The sequence below is a fragment of the Alexandromys fortis genome, unplaced genomic scaffold, assembly GCF_014885135.2.
Source record: "Alexandromys fortis isolate MF-2015 unplaced genomic scaffold, M_Fortis_MF-2015_v1.1 scaffold_254, whole genome shotgun sequence".
Lineage (NCBI taxonomy): Eukaryota > Metazoa > Chordata > Mammalia > Rodentia > Cricetidae > Alexandromys > Alexandromys fortis.
This window is the reverse complement of record NW_026068130.1, coordinates 1,137,096-1,155,351: the sequence shown is the minus strand read 5'-3', so window position 1 is coordinate 1,155,351 and position 18,256 is coordinate 1,137,096. Positions and strand designations below refer to the sequence as shown.

The 18,256-nt window shown below is 50.3% G+C and overlaps 1 protein-coding gene across 3 annotated transcripts in view; it reads right to left on the bottom strand.

Annotated features, from left to right (window-relative positions):
• Kif1a (kinesin family member 1A) overlaps positions 1 to 18,256 on the bottom strand; it is an 89,022-nt gene that overhangs the window by 56,386 nt on the left and 14,380 nt on the right. For all 3 annotated transcript variants that reach the window (XM_050125978.1, XM_050125976.1, XM_050125977.1), the window contains exons 2-8: positions 10,987 to 11,151; positions 5,660 to 5,736; positions 4,638 to 4,817; positions 3,962 to 4,027; positions 2,933 to 3,111; positions 1,697 to 1,808; positions 511 to 588 (exon numbers count right to left, since the gene is read on the bottom strand). In XM_050125978.1, coding sequence (XP_049981935.1) covers positions 511 to 588; positions 1,697 to 1,808; positions 2,933 to 3,111; positions 3,962 to 4,027; positions 4,638 to 4,817; positions 5,660 to 5,736; positions 10,987 to 11,092 — 798 coding nt within the window. In that variant the 5' untranslated portion in view covers positions 11,093 to 11,151. The remainder of the gene's footprint in view (positions 1 to 510; positions 589 to 1,696; positions 1,809 to 2,932; positions 3,112 to 3,961; positions 4,028 to 4,637; positions 4,818 to 5,659; positions 5,737 to 10,986; positions 11,152 to 18,256) is intronic.

The window sequence follows — 18,256 nt, the reverse complement described above, 5'->3', positions numbered from 1 at the left end:
CCCCATCAGAACCTCTCACACATCTGAACTCACACAGAACAACTTATGGGGCCCTTCCCAGTCAATAGATCACTGGCATGCACCAAAGGCAGATGCTCTGGAAACTAAAAATGCTTTTTCCTGACACACAGATTGTTTTCAGAGTGGGTACGCCCTCAGGACACAGGCTAGGCAGCTCAGTCCACGGCTGCCCCACAGCCTGTCTCCCTGTAGCGAGAAGCAGAAAGTACTGGAGATGAAGTCCACTGGCGGACACTAGGAGCTTACTCTCCGACTGGTGTCTGTTCTTGTGGAGCAGAGTGCCAAGACTGATATTCTGTCTACTGAAGCCTAAAGGCTCAGGCCCATGAACCCCAGCCATCTCTGTTCAGGCTTGCCTTTGGTGGTGGCCCAACCTTGTCCATCCCCAAACAGACCCCCTTTCCAGCCCACCCTGGAGCAGCAAATGCTTGGACACTGGACCTCTGAGAAGATTTACCGCTCTCTCTGGTCATGATACCCTGGCCCTACCTTGAGTCGTGTGCCCTTGGCTCCGGTAGAATCAGCTCGTTCACTGCCAGCCAGGTCCACCAAGCTGATTTTGCTCACCTGAAATGGCAGATGCATTGAATGCAATCTCCTGCTGCAAGTCCCTGATTTGAGACTGTTGCAGGGGCATCTTGTCCCTCTGGGGATAGTCTTGTGAACCACTCAAGGAGCTGTGGCCACACTCCTTCCCTGGGGTCCCCCCAGTTTCCTTCTGCACCCCCATTCACAGCTTTTTTTTTATGTTCTATCCCAGCGAGGTACCGCACCACCTCTTCAGAGGCTGCACACACCTTCCCCAGTCCTGCCTCCTTGGGCTGGGCATACAGGAGACAAACTCAGGGCATGTCACCCATTTCCACAGATGTCTCTAATCATCTGTGATGGATTTTGAACCCAGGTCCACAAAAGGCCATGGCTGTCACTTAGCTGCCTCACAGGGCACAGGCCAGGCTCCCTGCAGGGAAGCAGTCAATCACATGACTCCAGGAAGGCACAGCCTCTCCTGACTCAATAGTGATATAAGAGGGACCCTCTCAGAGAAACCCAGGCAGTAAAACCTTGCCTTCTCCAGTGACCTCAGCCTTCCTCTGCCTTCCTGAGCCTCTTACTATGTCATGGGACGCAGCTGGAAGCATGGTGCCAGGCCTAGGTGACCCCAGCACTATCAGGGACCCACAGAGACCTTAGAGGACACTTAGTTCCTCTACAGAGCTCTTTCCTGAGGCGTCTGAGAGAACGTTTGCATAGGAGGACCTTCCGGCAAAGAGATGGCAAGAGGCCCGGAATGATTCTGCTACCCTCCCAGAAGCCCACAGGTTGGATAACTAAGACACAGACCGCAGGAAACAATACTCAGACAATGGTCCAGACCCACTGAGAAGGCCAAGGTGTGTCTTGGAGGAGGGGCATCCGGAGCAGGAACTGCCAGGACTGTGCTCCCTCGGCACAGGCACTGTGTTCCTTCAGCATAGACACTGCCTAAGACACTGCTCACCACACGTCCTGTTCCCGGTTGGGACCCCACCGCTCCAGGAGGAGTGGGAGACCCTGCCCTACCAGCCAGTATCAAAGGCCTGCAAATACCACTGTAACCCTCCACCCTAGCCCTGTGGCAGCTACCACCCGAGGTGTAACCTGCCCGCCCAGACCACTCCACAGGCTTGCTCACTTTCTCCGTGGTAATGTTTGTCTCGGCATCATGGCGCTTCTGGGTGAAGATGATGTTGAAGACGGCGTGAGAACGGCTGCTGGTCTCGTTCATGTTTGTGGCCGCCACAGTCCTGGGAGCAGGAAGCGGAGTGAGGTTATCTGTCCCTTACCCAGGGGTCAGACGTGAGACTTAGGTAGCAATGTGCTCCCCTAGGTCAACGGGACTCAAATTCTGCGGCCTGGCTGTGACCACACCGTCTGCCAAGACTCAAGCCCAGTTCCTGCCTGCTGGTCCACCATGGAGGTGCTCAGCCCTCAAATGGTGTCATATATATGGGGTGCTCAGCCCTCAAATGGTGTCTCATATATGGGGGGTGGGCGGCTACAGTGTCTCTGGTGCTTCCTGTTACTGAGGCTCAATATCATCCAAATGGACAGAAGTCCTCACAGGTTTTGATGTGGGAAAGCCTCTTAGAAGGTACCAATACACACCTACCTATCTACCTTGTTCCACTCCAGACACTCTGGGGTCCTAGGAGGGTATCATGTCCTCAGCAGCCATACCCCACAGAAGGTAGCATAGGCCAACTACGTGGCCGTCAGGGAAAATCCCAAAGCTGCCTGGGACTGGTGGGGGTTGGTTCCAACACTGCCTCTACCTGCCAAGCACCTCACAGAATCTCCCAAGATGGAATTCACTGCAATGGCTCAGAACCTGGCATGCGAAGGTCACACTGTTCCTTACATGAACTGAGGGGTTTTATGAACAACCCTGAGGGTCTGTCGGGGTAGTTCAGGACACACACACATACATACTACCTCAGGAACTGACGGCAATCACCTGAGCAACTTGAGACAATCAATGTATGCAGAAGAACCATTGTGACAACCAGTGTCCCAGGCTAAAGGGGGTGGATTGCTTATGGCCACCATGATGAACCTCACAGTTTCTAGGCTTAGGCCTGACAAAACAGATACCCTTGGGCAAGACTGGAGCTGTTGGTATTGCTATCAGAGCCCAGTTACTGGAGGTGGCAGAGTCACACAGCCCATTTGCTCAGCCCATGAACAGCCCTCATTAGGTGGGAGCCAAGGCCTCTCTCAGGCTGAAACAGGTCCTCAGTGACCTGGCACACGAAGCCCATGCTGCCCTAGGAATCACCACACAGACCTATGGGGAGGTAAAATCAATAGTTCCCCAAAGACCAGGTCAGAGGTGGGAGTGTGGCTAAAGAAGACAAGTCATCCCACTTACCTAGCCTTGTTCCCTGAGTCCATGAGGTCCTGGATATCATTGTAGGAGGTGACAGCCAGTTTGGAGAGGTCTTCCACATAGGGCCCCAGCAAAGGGTGCTCCCTCACACGAAGGTTGCCTTTGTTCTTGGGGTTCAGGAGGTCACGGACCCGCTCACAATAAATCTCCATGTAGCTGACCTGTAGAGCAATAGCATCAAGACCCCCAAGTGAAGCCAGGCTGTTAGGACCCCAAGTAAGGCTAGGCTGCAATATCAAGACCCCAAGTGAGGCTAGGCTGTACCATCAAGACCCCAAGTGGGGTTAGGCTGCACCATCAGGACCCCAAGCGAGGCTAGGATGCACCATCAGGACCCCAAACGAGGCTAGGATGCACCATCAGGACCCCAAGCAGGGCTAGGCTGCACCATCAGGACCCCAAGTGAGGCTAAGCTTCACCATCAAGAACCCTGTGGCAGGGCAGAAAGTTGATTCCTGAGAAGGGCGTCTAGCCTGTGGCCTCTACGTGAGGCGAATGTCATCCTACCTCTAGCTGTCCAGTCCTCCCTCTATGTAACTGACCGACAGGACCAAGCTATGCCATCAGGGACTCCAAGGCAGGATAGTGGCTGCCTGCCTGCTGGGTAGGGCACACATGGGTACTCAGCCAGGGTCAGCCTATGTCCCCCTGCCCTGCCCTCTCCCACTCAGAGCCATCTTGAAACTAATAACATGGCACAAGCCCCTGTGGGCACCCTGGGGGCACCTCAGCTTCGAGAATGGAGCCACAGTATACCTCAGGCTCTGTGGTGTCTGCCCCTACATTGGGCAGAATAAGCAGCTATGTAATAAACACCTGCCAGGGGCCAACTTCCCATCACCCGTCCTGAGCGCTGAGAGTCTCCAAGTCCCGTGTGGGCATGCTGACACAGTCATAGGGTGGGTAAGTGACAGGAATAGATATTCATTTTAGGTCAGAAAAGCATCACCAACCACACCTAGAACTCCCAAGATCTACACTCAGACACAGGCAGCAGGCAGGAAGTCCTACCTCCACTGAGTAGGACATGTTGTCATTGGTCGTGTCATTGATTCGAGAGAAGAGGTCTTCGCAGAGCTGCAAGGATGGAGAGAAACACATTAGTGATGAGGGCTGGTGGCTTGGAGCCCCGCCCTCACGGTGCTGTGGGCAGCTTGTACCCAGGCAGGGTGCAGCTTTGCCTGACCCCTCTGCTTCCTCCAAGATGCTCATTCCAGTGTAAAGACCTGAATCCAAGCACCCCACCTTCTCACTCTAGTGTCCCCTGGTTAGTATTTGACCCTTTCCTAAATCACCTGTCACCCCATCCTCATCTGCACAGAGGCCGGGGCCACTGTTCCTCAGATGACCCAGCATCCCTCCTTCTCTGAGCAGGACAAGTATGGACCCAGCTTGGATCCAGAGACCTCCTTCTGGGAGGAGAGAAGTGTTGGAAGATATCAGACTTTTAGTAGCTTCTGAGGAGTCGTCTATAAACATGTGGTCACCTCTTGTACTGGCCACCTGACATCTACCCCCGGTCCTCACAACCCCCACATAGAACATTTCCCCAGCTAGTGTCTTATCTTGTGGCTACGCCCCCGTTGGGCACTGTCAAAGGCTGACCCCCTCCTGCAGCCCACCTCAGGCCCTACTCCTGCCTCCTCTTAGGCCTCCTCCCGCTATCCTTTCTAGGCCCCAACCATGCCTGTGGGATGATGCCTTGTTGGTCCTTCTCTTGCTTGCCCATCATGGTGTAGGACTTGCCAGCCCCTGTCTGCCCATAGGCAAAGATGCAAACATTGTAGCCCTCGAAGGCATGCTGTAGCATCTCTTCCCCGATGTCTCTGTACACCTGCTTCTGAGAGGCATAGTTGATGTCCTCGGGCTGCAGAGAGAAGAGGCGTGGCTGTAAGAGATTGTTCCTGAGGTGCCGGAGCCCAGATGGGGTCAGAGCCTTAGGGTGAAGGGCTATGCATCCTGTTCCTGACTGGGAGACAGAGGGTCCCTGGGCAGCAGAGGGGAGCAGGGCAAGGAGATCACAGCCGAGTGTAGCATGTGCAAAGACCCAGAGATAAGAGCTCAACCCAGCCGGTTCCTGTGACTGTGGTGGGTTTAGGGGCTGAAAGAAGGCAGGGCTCCAGGGCTCAGGGACCATGTTGGCTGGATATTATCCTGAGGGCAGAGGGTTCCTCAGGCAGAGAAAGCATGGCCAAGCCAACGGGCAGAACTGTGGAGAAGGACTGGATGGCGGGGAACTCCGGAGCTACATCCAGAGATCCAGAGGCCAAGGAGCTTGAGGGCACAGACTGCATGCTTCTAAAGGAGCCAGAAAGAGGTGGACTGTGAACAGGGCTTGATGTGGACAGGATGCGGGGGCTGGGGAGGACGGAGTCTAGAGTCCTCAAGTCTCCTCGGCTTTCAGGAGGCTGGAGCTCCCAGGCAGGGCTCAGCTTTGGGATTTCTGAGTTTGGAATGTTTGGGAAAGGGGAGAAGACATAAGGGAATGGTCACAACTGTGATGCTGGGACTGTGAACTAGAGGATCTTGTCCTTAGAGGTTGGTGACCAACTCAGGGTGACCCTCCAGGTGAATAGGGTAGCGTCTTCATTCCATTTTATAGGAAAACACGCAGCTTAGGGAGGTCTCGGGACTCCCGAGGGTCACACTCCAGTCAGGGCTGGGCCAGTATTCACAACACCAGCCTGCCTCTCCCCAGATGCAGCTCACCGAGGTATGTGACCAGTAGGAGTAATCTAAGCTGAAGCTCTTGGGTGTCTCCTTGGGCTGTTTGGGGTTGACAATCGCTGCAGAGGACACAGATAGTGGGGCTGGTTAATTCCATGCAATAGAATCCCAACCATCCAGACAGCATCCTAAAGTAGAAGCCTAATCCTCAGAGACTCCCAGGGAAGCCAGACCAACCCCCAAGCGAGATGGGTCAAAAGACCCTCTTACAAACACTCAGGAGTCTCTGCCCTTCTCTCTGGAGTGGACTCATGGGTGTCAGAGAGCATCACCAGGCCAGGCCTGTCATCTGGTGACTTCTTCCTGAAGACAGTCACACTGCAGGCTCCAGTTCCCTTATGCTATGGTTCTACAGCCTACTGGTCTACCTGCCCTGCCTGGCACACTTGTGCCTCCAAAGCAGCTGATGTCTAGGGCACCCTGGCACATTGCCAGTCCTACCTCCTGCAGGCACACTCTCATGCCTGCATAGCTCATTTGGCTGTTTGTGGGTGGCATGCTCCCATTCTTACAGGGGAGGTATTCACTGCCAGGCATAACACAATTCCCTCCTCTCTTGTCAGTAAATGCCTTCTAGCCTGTGCTCCCCAGGTTGTCAAAGACAAAATACCTGTGTATGATAGAGACTTGAGGACCCCAGGCCAGATGCACTGCCCTGAGTTCTCACATCCATAAAGGACATGCGTCAGTCATAGGCATCATCAGCTCCGGAAAGCAAAGCTCTCTACCCCCAGGACTCTGTCAGCTTGGGACTAGTCGTCCTCAGTGAGAATCACAACAGAGCCCTTAGAATCCCTGGTCACCCACCAGTCTGCATCCAAGATGACTTCCTGCTACAGTATGGGGAGGGGCCAGACACCTATTCTCAATCATAATTTTTTTTTCTCAAACCTGCACCCACTTCAAAATGACGCCCCTGGTATGTCATGGTGACTTTGTTTGGAGACGGGGTCACTGCAGATGGAATCTATTAAAGTGACATCATCAGAGTGGACCCTCATCTAGTGTGACCGATATCCTTACAAAACGGGAAAATTTGGGGACACACTCGTACAGGGAGAACACGGCATCCTGTTAAAATAAAGATAAAAAGCACAACACCAAAATCCATCTGCATTCCAAGAGCTCTGCAGGGGCCTGAAGGAGATCCTCCCTCCCCACCTCAGGAGGCCTCAGCCCAGACTATAAATCTGCAGCGTGGCTGGCTGTGTAGTACATTCCAGAAGTTAAACTAACCTTCCATGATTTGTCATGGCAGCTCTGCCATTGTAACAAACTCAATGTCCCTCAAGGCTCTGGTCAAACATCCGGCCCAAGAGACACGGGAGACCTCTCTGCTCAGACCCTACCTGGGCCCCTAGACACAGTGACTGACCATTTATTTTTGCCCTACCACAGCTGCCTCAAGGGGGCAGTGGTGCAAACTGACCTAGTTTCATGTTCTGGGACCCAGGAACAGTGGCCTCAATGCAGCCAGAATCGGAGCCCAGACAAGGTGTTGCCGTGGAAACGACTGTGGTGCCTTCTTCACTGCAGCCTGAACTGGACCCCTGAAGCCCCAGTGAGTAAGCCAGGACCCCTTTGTTTTATGCCACCATCGCCCCACCTCTGTTGGCTCTGCTCCTTCACCCCTTGTACTGTGGGTCAAAGCCTCCACATAGTCCCAGATTCCCTATTCACTCCCTGACAGGCCTGAGCTCCCGACTCCACGTCCCAACCTCCCCATCCTCTCTGGCTCTTATGGGGTCCTGGTATTAGAGGTATCAGTGTACCCCCATATGAGCCCTAAGCTCCCCGGGGTTGGAGCCTCCCAGGGCAGAGGAAGTGTGCAAGCTCATGGGAATGGGGCAGCAGACAATGAAAGGGGAGGAGAGGTCTTCATTTCAAGCTATAAGTGGTCCATGGGGAGAGTCTCCTGTGGGGCCCACCTGGCATAGAACCCGAGGCTCAGACCCTGCTTGCTCTCGGGCCCCCACAGCCTGTCTCCTGGATCCTGCAGTATGTTACTAGAAATACCTTCTTCAGAGTGGAGCCATTCCCTGCGTTTCACAGAACACAGAAGGTCTAGATCCCATAATGCACCAGGCCTGGCTGTCCAACCACAGCTCCCTCCCCCATCAGTCTGATTCTCATAAAAGCAGAGCCCGTTAGGCCAGAAAGCAACTGGCTGTTTTGTGGAAGCAGGAGGAGGGCGAAATGGGGCCACTTAGGCCTGGAAGCTGGTCCCCTGGACCAGCTCATTAAGGCTCCAGCCCATCTACCCTTTACTCTGCCTGGGCCCCCAGGCGCCAGGCTCTTCCATGGAGGCGGCCACCTGGTGAGAAGGACAAAAGTGAGGGTGGGGGCAGTGTGCAGAGTGACAGCGGGAAAGAAATTAATCGAGCAGTTTTCTCAGCATCAGAATGTCCCCTGCAGCCAGGAACACAGCAGAACGAGGGATGAGTGTGCCGTGCAGAGGCAGGAGCAGGTGCCCCCTGACCCTAGGGGTTTTCTGTGTGACTGGGAGAGGGTTCAGAAGTGACCTGGAATTGGGACTGTAGAGAGGACCCAGCATCACTTCTTTGCACAAGTGGGGAAACTGAGGCCTAAAGAGATGTTCCACCGAGGTCGGTTCCAAGTAAGAGAAGGGCAGAATCCCTCCCTCTCAGACTCTATCCCTGGCTCTCCAGGAACTCGCTTCAGGGCCACATCCTGGGCTGATCCCTCAGTGTGAGGAGACTTGTCACCAGCCCACCCGGAGGCCTGCACAGGGACATGGCTGAACCAGAGCCCACACTTCTCTGAGACCAGAATATGACAAGAGGAGAACAAGAAGCGCAGACTGCCCCATTGTGTAGAGGCAGACCATGAATAAAGCACACAAAACTTTGTTTGCCCCATAACGATTTCAGAACAGCAGAACCTAAAAGTGCCTGGAGCACCCCACAGTGATTCCAAGGTCCTCCTCCTCCCTCAATAGGCCGAGAGTCCACCCAAGGGGGCATCAATGGACACATCTGAGACCCTCAACCCCAGCAGCCACCCGTGAGCTAGGAAATGACTGGCCAGGTGTTTGCACAGGTTCTGGACACTGTGATGTCATCATCTGACGCCCTGAGGAAGGACCAGGTATCTGTTGGTACCAACCACTAGGTGCAGTTTGGACCAGCAGAAGCTTGTGGAAGGCAATGGACAGAAGTCACATGAGACCCTGGCTCACATATCCACCAAGCCCAGACAACCATAAGCAGATGTGATGGCCAGTTCTAATCCAAAGATGGAAGCATTTTAGGGTGGACTGTCATGAGCCTAGTCCACTCAAACCCTGGGCCATTCACAGAGGACCCCAAAGTGGGCCCACCCAGCCTAGGGAGTCAGAAGCTAGGCCGACAGCTCCCCTGGTGGAGGAATGGGGGAACTACAGCATCAGCTGGACCTGTTGAGCTCTAGTGCAGATCTGGGTGTGGCTGTCAGATCCTGAAAATTCCAGGGAGACTCCCACTGTGATCTGCCCACCTCTCTGCAGGTCTACCACAGCTCATTAAGAAATCGTCCCGATAAAATAATGAGCAGACAAGAGCCTTAGAGCCTGGGTCTGTCTCCCATCCCAGCAGTCAAATCCTGCGGCTGAAGGAACCTCTTTAGGGCAGATCTATGTCCCTGGCCTTATGGAAGGGCTGTCCCCAGGCTTACTGCTTCCTATTCCCCAAGACCAGACCAGACCCCCCACTTGTCAAAGTCTGACATGACCAAAATGAACAGCAAAGAACAGACAAAGTGGGGAACTGAAAACCCGGGGCCGTAACCATGAAAAAAAAAAAAAAAGAATGAAATGTATGTCCTGGCAATGCTGAAATATACTCGAACAGCCTGTATACGGTGGTTCTGTTGAACCTGTCCATATTGGATTTCATGATCTAAGTTGATGAGGATTACTGACCAGGTCTCTTCCTCAAGAGAGCATCAGATGGATGCTGTGAGCCACCATGTGGATGCTGGGAATTGAACTCAGGACCTCTGGAAGAGCAGGCAGTGCTCTTAACCACTGAGCCATCACTCCTGAGTTAAATAGTGTTGGCTTCCACCCCAAAATTCATATTCCTGGAACCTCAGGGTGTGATCTTATCTGGAAACAGGTTTTTTTTTTTTGGTTTGGTTTTTTAGGTTTTTGTTTGTTTTGTTTTTTTCCTTTAACATGACCTCACTAGTTGGGTCCTCCTAGTTTCAGGTGGTACTCAGCCTGAGCCTCCTGAGCAGGTGAGATGACAGGCTTGCAAACAGGATGGTAAAGATGTGATTAACTGTTAGTTATGCCTTAATCCTTGTAAAAAAAAAAAAAAGGCCAGAGATACATCCAGGGATGACACACACCTGTGTCTCAGGCCAGGCTGGAATTACAGTCTGTGAGATTGAGGAAAGAGTTCAAGGGTAGCCTGAGCTACAATGTGACTAGTAATCCAGGGAGCCTGAAATGACCCTATCCTATAGCCACATTGATGAATATCTTGCATATCACCATAGAACCTTCATCTGGTGATGGATGGTGATAGAGACAGAGACCCACAACGGAGCACTGGACTGACCTCCCAGGGTCCATATGAAGAGCAGAAGGAGGGAACATGAGCAAGAAAGTCAGGACCGCGAGGGGTGCACCCACCCACTGAGACAGTGGGGCTGATCTATTGGGAGCTCACCAAAGCAAGCTGGACTGGGACTGATGGAGCATGTGATCAAACCGGACTCTCTGAACGTGGCGAACAATGAGGTCTGCTGAGAAGCCAAGGACAATGGCACCGGGGTTTGATCCTACTTCATGTCTGGCTTTGTGGGAGCCTAGTCTGTTTGGATGCTCACCTTCCTAGACCTGGATGGAGGGGGAAGGACCTTGGCCTTCCCAAAGGGCAGGGAACCCTGACTGCTCTTTGAACTGGAGAGAGAGGGGGAGGTGAGAGGGGAAGGGAAATGGGAGGAGGGGAGGCGGCGGGAAATAAACAACAACAACAACAAAGAAGATACAATCCGAGACTCTATCTCAAACAACCAACCCGAACACAGGGGCACGGACTGCAGTGTGGCCACAAGTCCCGCCAGACAACAACCACCAGACATTTGGAGAGATTAGAAAAGATGGTCCCCTGCGTGGAGAGGAAGCCCCTGCACATGCCTTGGTGTTGAATGTCTGGCTTCCATCATTTGTGCTCATCGGTTACCTGGGAGCGCTCGGCCCCCACACCATGTGGATGAGGAAGGCTCAGGGCTCTTGAATGCAGGCATGGTCCCACGGTCGCATGTGACCAGCATTGTTGGTAGCCATCATGGCTAGTACTCACTTGTGGTGCTCCCTGACATCTGGATGATGCACTTGGAGTCGCGGCTCATTTCCCGGGAATTGAAGGGGCGGACGCGGACCGCCACCTTCACAGAGGCCCCGGCCATTTCTGTGGAGTTTGTTGGTAATTCAGCAGCTGCGGTTGCCCCAGAGAGGGCAGAGTCACCTGGAATGGGGAGATGACAAAAATTAGGAGCAGTGTTCAAAGAGGCAGTACAAGGGTACCTGGCCGTACCCACAGGACTTCTCCGCCCACTTCGACCGCCCCAATGATGCAGTGTGGTGACTAATGGACAGGACGCAGAAGTGGGAGCAGGTAACTGATTTTAATAGCACAGCACTAATCTGAGTGTAAGGAGCCCATTGCAAGAACAACGTGGCCCTCCAGCCAAGAAAACTGGCTCCCTTCTCCCAGCAGCTATAATTTGCAAATGGCTTCTTGGTGAGGGATGGGACTTTGTGTCTACCTCCTTTCCTCAGTGCTAGGATTTGTCTGGGTTGAGTTTGTACAGATTTTGAGCATGAGTTAACAACGTGTCTATCAACCACACCCCCGGAGCTGTATACTCAGGAATAGTTGACCAACATAGAAGAGACGCTGCGTTATTAGTTTGTTTTGTTTTTGTTTTCTTTTGTGTGTCCCGGGTGGGGTGAGGGGTGTATTTTTTTTTCTTATTTTCATTTTGTGCTGTTTTGTTTCTAAAGAAAGAATATGAAGCTGAGTGGGTAGAGATGGGGTAAGAGGTAGGAGGGACTTTGGAAGGAGAACGAATATAACCCAAGCCAGGCGGTGGTGGCACACGCCTGCCTTTAATCCCAACACTCGGGAGGCAGAGGCAGGTGGATCTCTGTGAGTTCAAGGCCAGCCTGGTCTACAGAGTGAGTTCCAGGACAGCTTGGACTGTTATATAGAAAAATCTTGTGTCTGAAAACAAACAAAAATGAATATAACCCAAGTATATTGTATGAAAAATCTTTTTACTGAATTAAAGAGAAGAAGAAGAAGAAGAAGAAGAAGAAGAAGAAGAAGAAGAAGAAGAAGAAGAAGAAGAAGAAGAAGAAGAAGAAATTGGTAACCCTCACACCTACAGGGCTCCTTGGGCAAGGGTCACCAGCTGTGTGATTCACCCCTGGGCATTGGCTTATGGGCGTGCCAGAGAGCAGGGTGAGAGCGATGAGCCTACACACAGGCTGAAACTGGGGCGTGATGACCTCCCTCGGGAAACAGCTCTTTCAGAGGCTGCCGGAGAGGGACAGACCTCCCTACGGCTGATGGGAACAGAAACTGGTGGGGACTGGATTCACGCCTTCATGGCAGCCCCTCAGCTCCAAGGCATAGTGCCAGCCACTCCGAGAGCAGGTGCCACCTTTCCTAAATCCACGAGTGGCCACTCAAGAAGGGCAGGTGAAGCGTGTTTCCTTGCGTTGACATCCTAGCTAGGGATGAGGGTGGAGTGCAGGCAAGCCCACGAAGTCGCTAGGACAGGAGTCCTAGGTGGTACTGTGCAACAGCACACCTCACGCCCTTTAAGGCGGTATACCCTGCGACCGAAATAGGAAGTCATTAGCAAGGGAGAACATGTTTGAGATACACGACGTGGTAAGCTTCTCTGGTAAGCTTCTCCTGCTCCCCAAATTTAGCTGCACAGATGCTTGATTCCTGTCACCCAGATATTTCCACAGGATTTTCGGTGAAATCTGGCAAGATAAAACTCTTGGGGAAATGAGGACAAAGAACAGCCACACCCCTCCCAGCCCCGGCATACACTATAAGCTGTGCTCATTTCAAGGCTGGAATGGTGTCTGGTCTAGTTTTATTTCTGTTTCTGGGATAACACAGACCAAAAGCAACACGGGGAGGAAAGGATTTATTTGGCTGAGACTTCCAGGTCACAATCCATCGCTGAGGGAAGTCGGGGCAGGAACCTGAAGCAGACACTGTGGAGGAACACGGCTTGATGGCTCGTTTGTGGATTCATATCCAGCTAGCTTTCCTATACAGCCCAGGGCCATCTGCCTAGGGATGGTGCCACCCACAGTGGGCTGGGCCCTCCTACATCAATTAATAACCAAGGCAGCTCCTTACAGGCGTGCTCACAGGCCAATCTGATCCCGGCAATTCCCCAATTCAGATTTTTCTCTCGGATGACTCAAGGCTATGTCAACTTGGCAATTAAAGCTAGGTAGAACTGCACCCACATGGGAGAATCTGTGGAAAAGACAGATTATGTCCACAGACTGACACACACACACACACACATTACTATATATGCACATACATACATATATACATACATGCATACATATGAATATATATTGTGTTGTGTATTTATGGAAATAGTAATGTTTTACAAGCTCAGCACTAGGGCAGCAGTTGAGAATACTGGCTACTCTTTCAGAGAACCCAGGTTTGAGTCCCAGAATCCACACAGCAGCTCACAAGCATTTGTTGTTCTGATATCTTCTTCTGGTCTTCGTAGACACTGCACACATGTGGTACACAGACATACACGCAGGCAAAACATTCACACACAGACAGTGAAAAATAAATTAAGGTCAGCATTGAACAACTGGCCTCTTTGAATCATGAGCTGGAACTTTCTTTTTGGAAGCACAAACACACAGGTCTATTCCCTGGAGAAAAACAAAAATGCCACTTCAGGAAGCCGGCAAAGCAGTCCTGCATGCAGGTGGGCAGCTGGTGCAGATAAAATGTTCGATTTTCCAAGGATTCAGAGTTACTAAAGCAGCTAGAGTACCAGGCCAAGATTCTAGGGCAGGGGGCGAGAAGGGTGCAGGAACAGAAAACACTAAACAGTGCTGGCTCCCAGCCCATTTGCATTCTGGACACGGGGTGAGAGACTGAGAGACTGGAGTCTTTCCAGGCAGAGAGCTGTTGCTGAGTGACAGAAAAACCTGCAGAGCTATGGTGGAGAAACAAACAGGGGGCCACGATAAGGAAGCGGGATGCCGAGGTGGACACACAGGCAGCTCTCCCTGGAAGACATCTGGCAAGTTCTGAATCCCAGGTAGAGAATTTCAGAGCCCAAACTGAGAGCCTCTGAGAGTCAAAGGAAGTTTCCACAGCGGTAAGCAAGCACTACAAACTGCGGGGGTCACGTAGGCCATTGTTGGAAACCCAGAGATGCACAGCAGAGCCCAGTCGACGAGGCCATATTGATGAACCCTGCCACAGCCTGGCCTCAACTGATTGTGACTGAAGCTTGTAGGGGAGGTGAGTCACCTGCAATGGGGCACAGCAGTGTCAGGGTCTGGATGGCATCTCAGTTGGTAGCGTGAGCCCTTATATCAAAAGTTACAAGGCTTGAGGCTGGAGAAACGGCTCAGCGGTTAATAAAGCTTACTGCTCTCACAGAGGATCTACGCTCAGTTCCCAGCACCCACATGGTAGCTCATGACCAGCTCCAGAGGAGCCAGTACTGTCCTTCAAGGGCTCTAAGCATGCATATGGTGCACATACATACAAATGTGCAGACAAAACACTTATACACACAAATATTTTTAAATAGTCTGAATAAATGTTGCAGGTTATAAAGGGATAAGAAGAGGAAAACCAAAAATTCAAACAGGGGAAAATAAAACTATACACTATACAGACCTAGGAATTATCAACATGGACTTTCAAAACACAGGACAAAGGACAGAGGACATCAGTGAAGGGGAGAATTTTATAAGATGATTCGTATTTTTGTTTGAAATTCAAAAAAAATCTTTATCCTATGTGCATGAGTGTTTTGCCTGGTGCCCAGGAGGCCAGAAGAGGGTATAAGATCCCCTGAACCTGGAGTTATATATAGATGAACACACACACACACACAGATGCTGTGTACGGCACCTGGGTCCTTCATAAGAGCAAATGCTCTAATTTCGGATCGATTTCTCCAGTCCCAGGATTGGAAACTATAATGTATCGAAAGGAAATTCTCAAACTGAAAAGAAAAATTCCCAAATAAACGACAACAACAACGAAATGCAGGTGAAGACACTGAATAGAATCGTGGATGAACAGGGTTGTGGAGGGACACAGAGTCTGAACGTCGCTCTCAGATTCGTACGCTAACCTTTGGAGGTCCTAAACTCCAAAGTGTTGGAATGTCTGCTAAGCAACTGAGTCAAGAGGGGGAGACCTCCAGGGTGGCCTAGCTCACTGATGAGAGAGAACCCAGGCTCCATCGTCCATGTGAGGACACAGCAAGATGGTGCCAGAGCGGGCCTTTGTCAGACTCTGAGCACAGCTCAATACAGCCTTCTGGCCTCCAAAACTGCAAGAAATGAATTACTGCTGTTCCAAAGCAGTCCAGAGACCGCGAAAAAGCAACACGTAGCATGGCCATGAGCCTCGGAAGCGGCTGCCGACAGAACCGCTTGCTGCTGCCCGCTCTGTTGGTTGGGGTTCCTGATTGCTCTTGCTATATAGCAACTAATCCATCTACCTATCATTACTTTTGCTTCCTGTATTTTGGGGTCTTCTCTGAGAACTCCTTGCTGATTACAATGCCCGGAAACATTCCTCCTATGCCATCTGGTACTTTCACACTTCAAAGCTCATGTCCTTGACCTGTTTGGAGTTGTTTATACCGAGTGTGAGGCAGGGTCTAGCCCCATCGGCACATGGACAGCTGATGACTGTCTGAGCACTGTTATGCAAGACTGTCCTTTTCCCAGTGTGTGTGTTCCTTTAGTGTTTTTGGTTTGTTTGTTTGTTTGTTTGTTTGTTTGTTTGTTTAAAAAAGGGTCCCTGGCTGTCCTGGAACTCACTATGTGAGATGGCCTACCTCTGCCTCCCAAATGCTGGGATTAAAAGCGTGCACTCGCATTCTCCGTCCAGTATGCATTTGTGCACTGTCAAAAGCAGCTGGCTATAGGTGCGGGTCTCACATCTAGCTCTCTGTTCTGTCCCATTTGTCTGTTGTCTGTTGTCTGTGTTTATGTCACTGTCATGCTGTTTTGATGACAACAGACATGCAGTACATTTTGAATTCAGACGGTATAATCACTTCTGCTTTGCTCTCTCTGCTCAAGATAGCCTTGCCTATTTGGGGTTAATGATGGCCTCATGTAAATAAGTACTGTTTTTTCTAGTTCTTTGAAGAATATCATTGGTGGGTTTGTTTTTGAAGAAGGGTCTCTTGTAGCCCATGCTGTTCCCAATCTTGCCCCATAGCTGAAAATGACCTGGTCCTCTTGCCTCCCCTTCCCAGATGCTGGGACTTGGGCATGTCCCACCCCTCCAGCTGTCATTGACTCTTAGATAGGAATTACACTGGCCTTAAATTTCTTTGGAAAATATGACAATTTTAACAACAGTGACTGTTCTGGTGTGTGCATGTTGGAGGGTGAGCAGGTACATGTTCAGGGATGTTGATATTGTGTCCTTTTCAATTTCTTTCATCAGAGTTTTGTAATTGTCATGGTAGAATTTTTTTCCAGCATTACACTGTAAATGGGTGAAGATGAACAGGGGGAGGGGGGAGGTCTAGAAAGATGGCTCAGTGTTTGAAAGCACTTGCTGCTCTTGCAGAGGTTCAGGTCTCAGCACCACACAGTGGTTCACAACCATTCACAACCCCAATTCCAGAGGGATCCAATGCCCTTTTCTGACCTCTTCGAGCACCGGGTGTGCACAGGGTGCACACGCATACAAGCAGGCAAAATATTCAAACACCTAAAAATAAATATAAAAAAAAAAGGAAAGTGGCAAAGACAGGCCTTGTCTAGAGCTTAAACAAGACCCATTGTTTTCTGGTCAAATGTAATCAAGTTGCAAGCTCATTATTAAAGGTCTTTATCATGTTGTTACATTCATTATGCACCTAATTTGTTCGTTTTTTTTTTAAATGAAAGGATGTTGAATTTTATCAACTGCCTTGCTTTATCTGTTGAGACAACTTTTTATTATGTTGACGGTGCCTGGTTTTGGTGACTTACACATATTGAACCATCCCTGCATCTCTACAAAGAATGTCACCCGATTCTTTCCAGTGCTGTTGGGATTGGCTCTATAGATAAAGATATTTTGCTGAAGAGTTTTGCTTCTATTTTTATCAAGAATTATTTCATTCTTTTTTTTTAATTTTTAAGGATTTTTTTCCTAGTGATAGTTTTCTCTGTGATGTGTATGGTGTTGGGGAATATTATGTTAAGGTGTGTGACTTTTGTTTGTGTTACATTTGTTTAACTCTGAAGCTGTGGTTCTTTGCCCGTCTATAACACCTGATGATCATCATAAAGAGGTGAACGGCCAATAGTTAGGCAGGAGCAAGGATAGGCGGGGCTGGCAGACAGAGAGGATAAATAGAAGGAGCAATCTGGAAGAGAAGAAGCAAGAAAAGGAGGAGAGAGAACGCTAGGGGTCAGCCACACAGCCAGCCACAGAGTACAAGTGAAAGTCAGATACACAGAAGTAAAAAGCTAAAAGACCAGCAGGAAAAGGTAGTTGGGACAGTTTTTAAAAAGTTAGCAAGAAACAAGTCAAGCTAAGGCCGGGTATTCATAACTAAGAATAAGCCTCCATGTGCCTTATTTGGGAGCTGGGTGGTGGTCCCTCAAAGAGTATAGAGAGATAAACCAACAACAATATTGTAGCATACCAGCGTGGGCCTGTATTTCCATGTAGGGCCTGAGAAAGCTGAAAAAAATGAAAATAAAATAGCTCCTTTAAGAAACCCTGCTGTATAGCAGAGCATTTAAACAGCATTTTTCATGCTAAGAATAAAAAAATGAAGTTTAAAAAAAAAAAAGAAGAAATGTCTGCTGCAGGCAAGTATTGGCATTCTAGTGTTCAGGAAGGTTGCTTTTGTTTCCACAGGAAACATTCCAGGTTGATTTGGATCTGGTTTGATCAGGGGAGACCTCCTGAATCTTGACAGGTGAATCTATCAACAAAGGTTATAACTGGTCTTCCCAGGATTAGGACATCATCTCAAGTTTTTCTCAGGGACCCCCAGGATGTCTTTGTCCACATTCAGCAGGAAGCAGTCTAGAGAAAACAATGTTCACATTCCCAAGAGTTGGAATGTGGAAGGCTTTGTATTATTTGGTGAATCATGGATATTTGTTATATTTAGGGAATATAGGATAAAAAGACAACTATTAGCTGGCCAGTGGTGGCATACACCTTTAATCCCAGCACTCAGGAGGCAGAGGCAGGCAGATCTCTGTGAGTTCGAGGCCAGCCTGGTCTATAAGAGCAAGTGCCAGGACAGGCTCCAAAGCTGCAGAAAAGCCCTGTCTCAAAAAAAAAAAAAAAA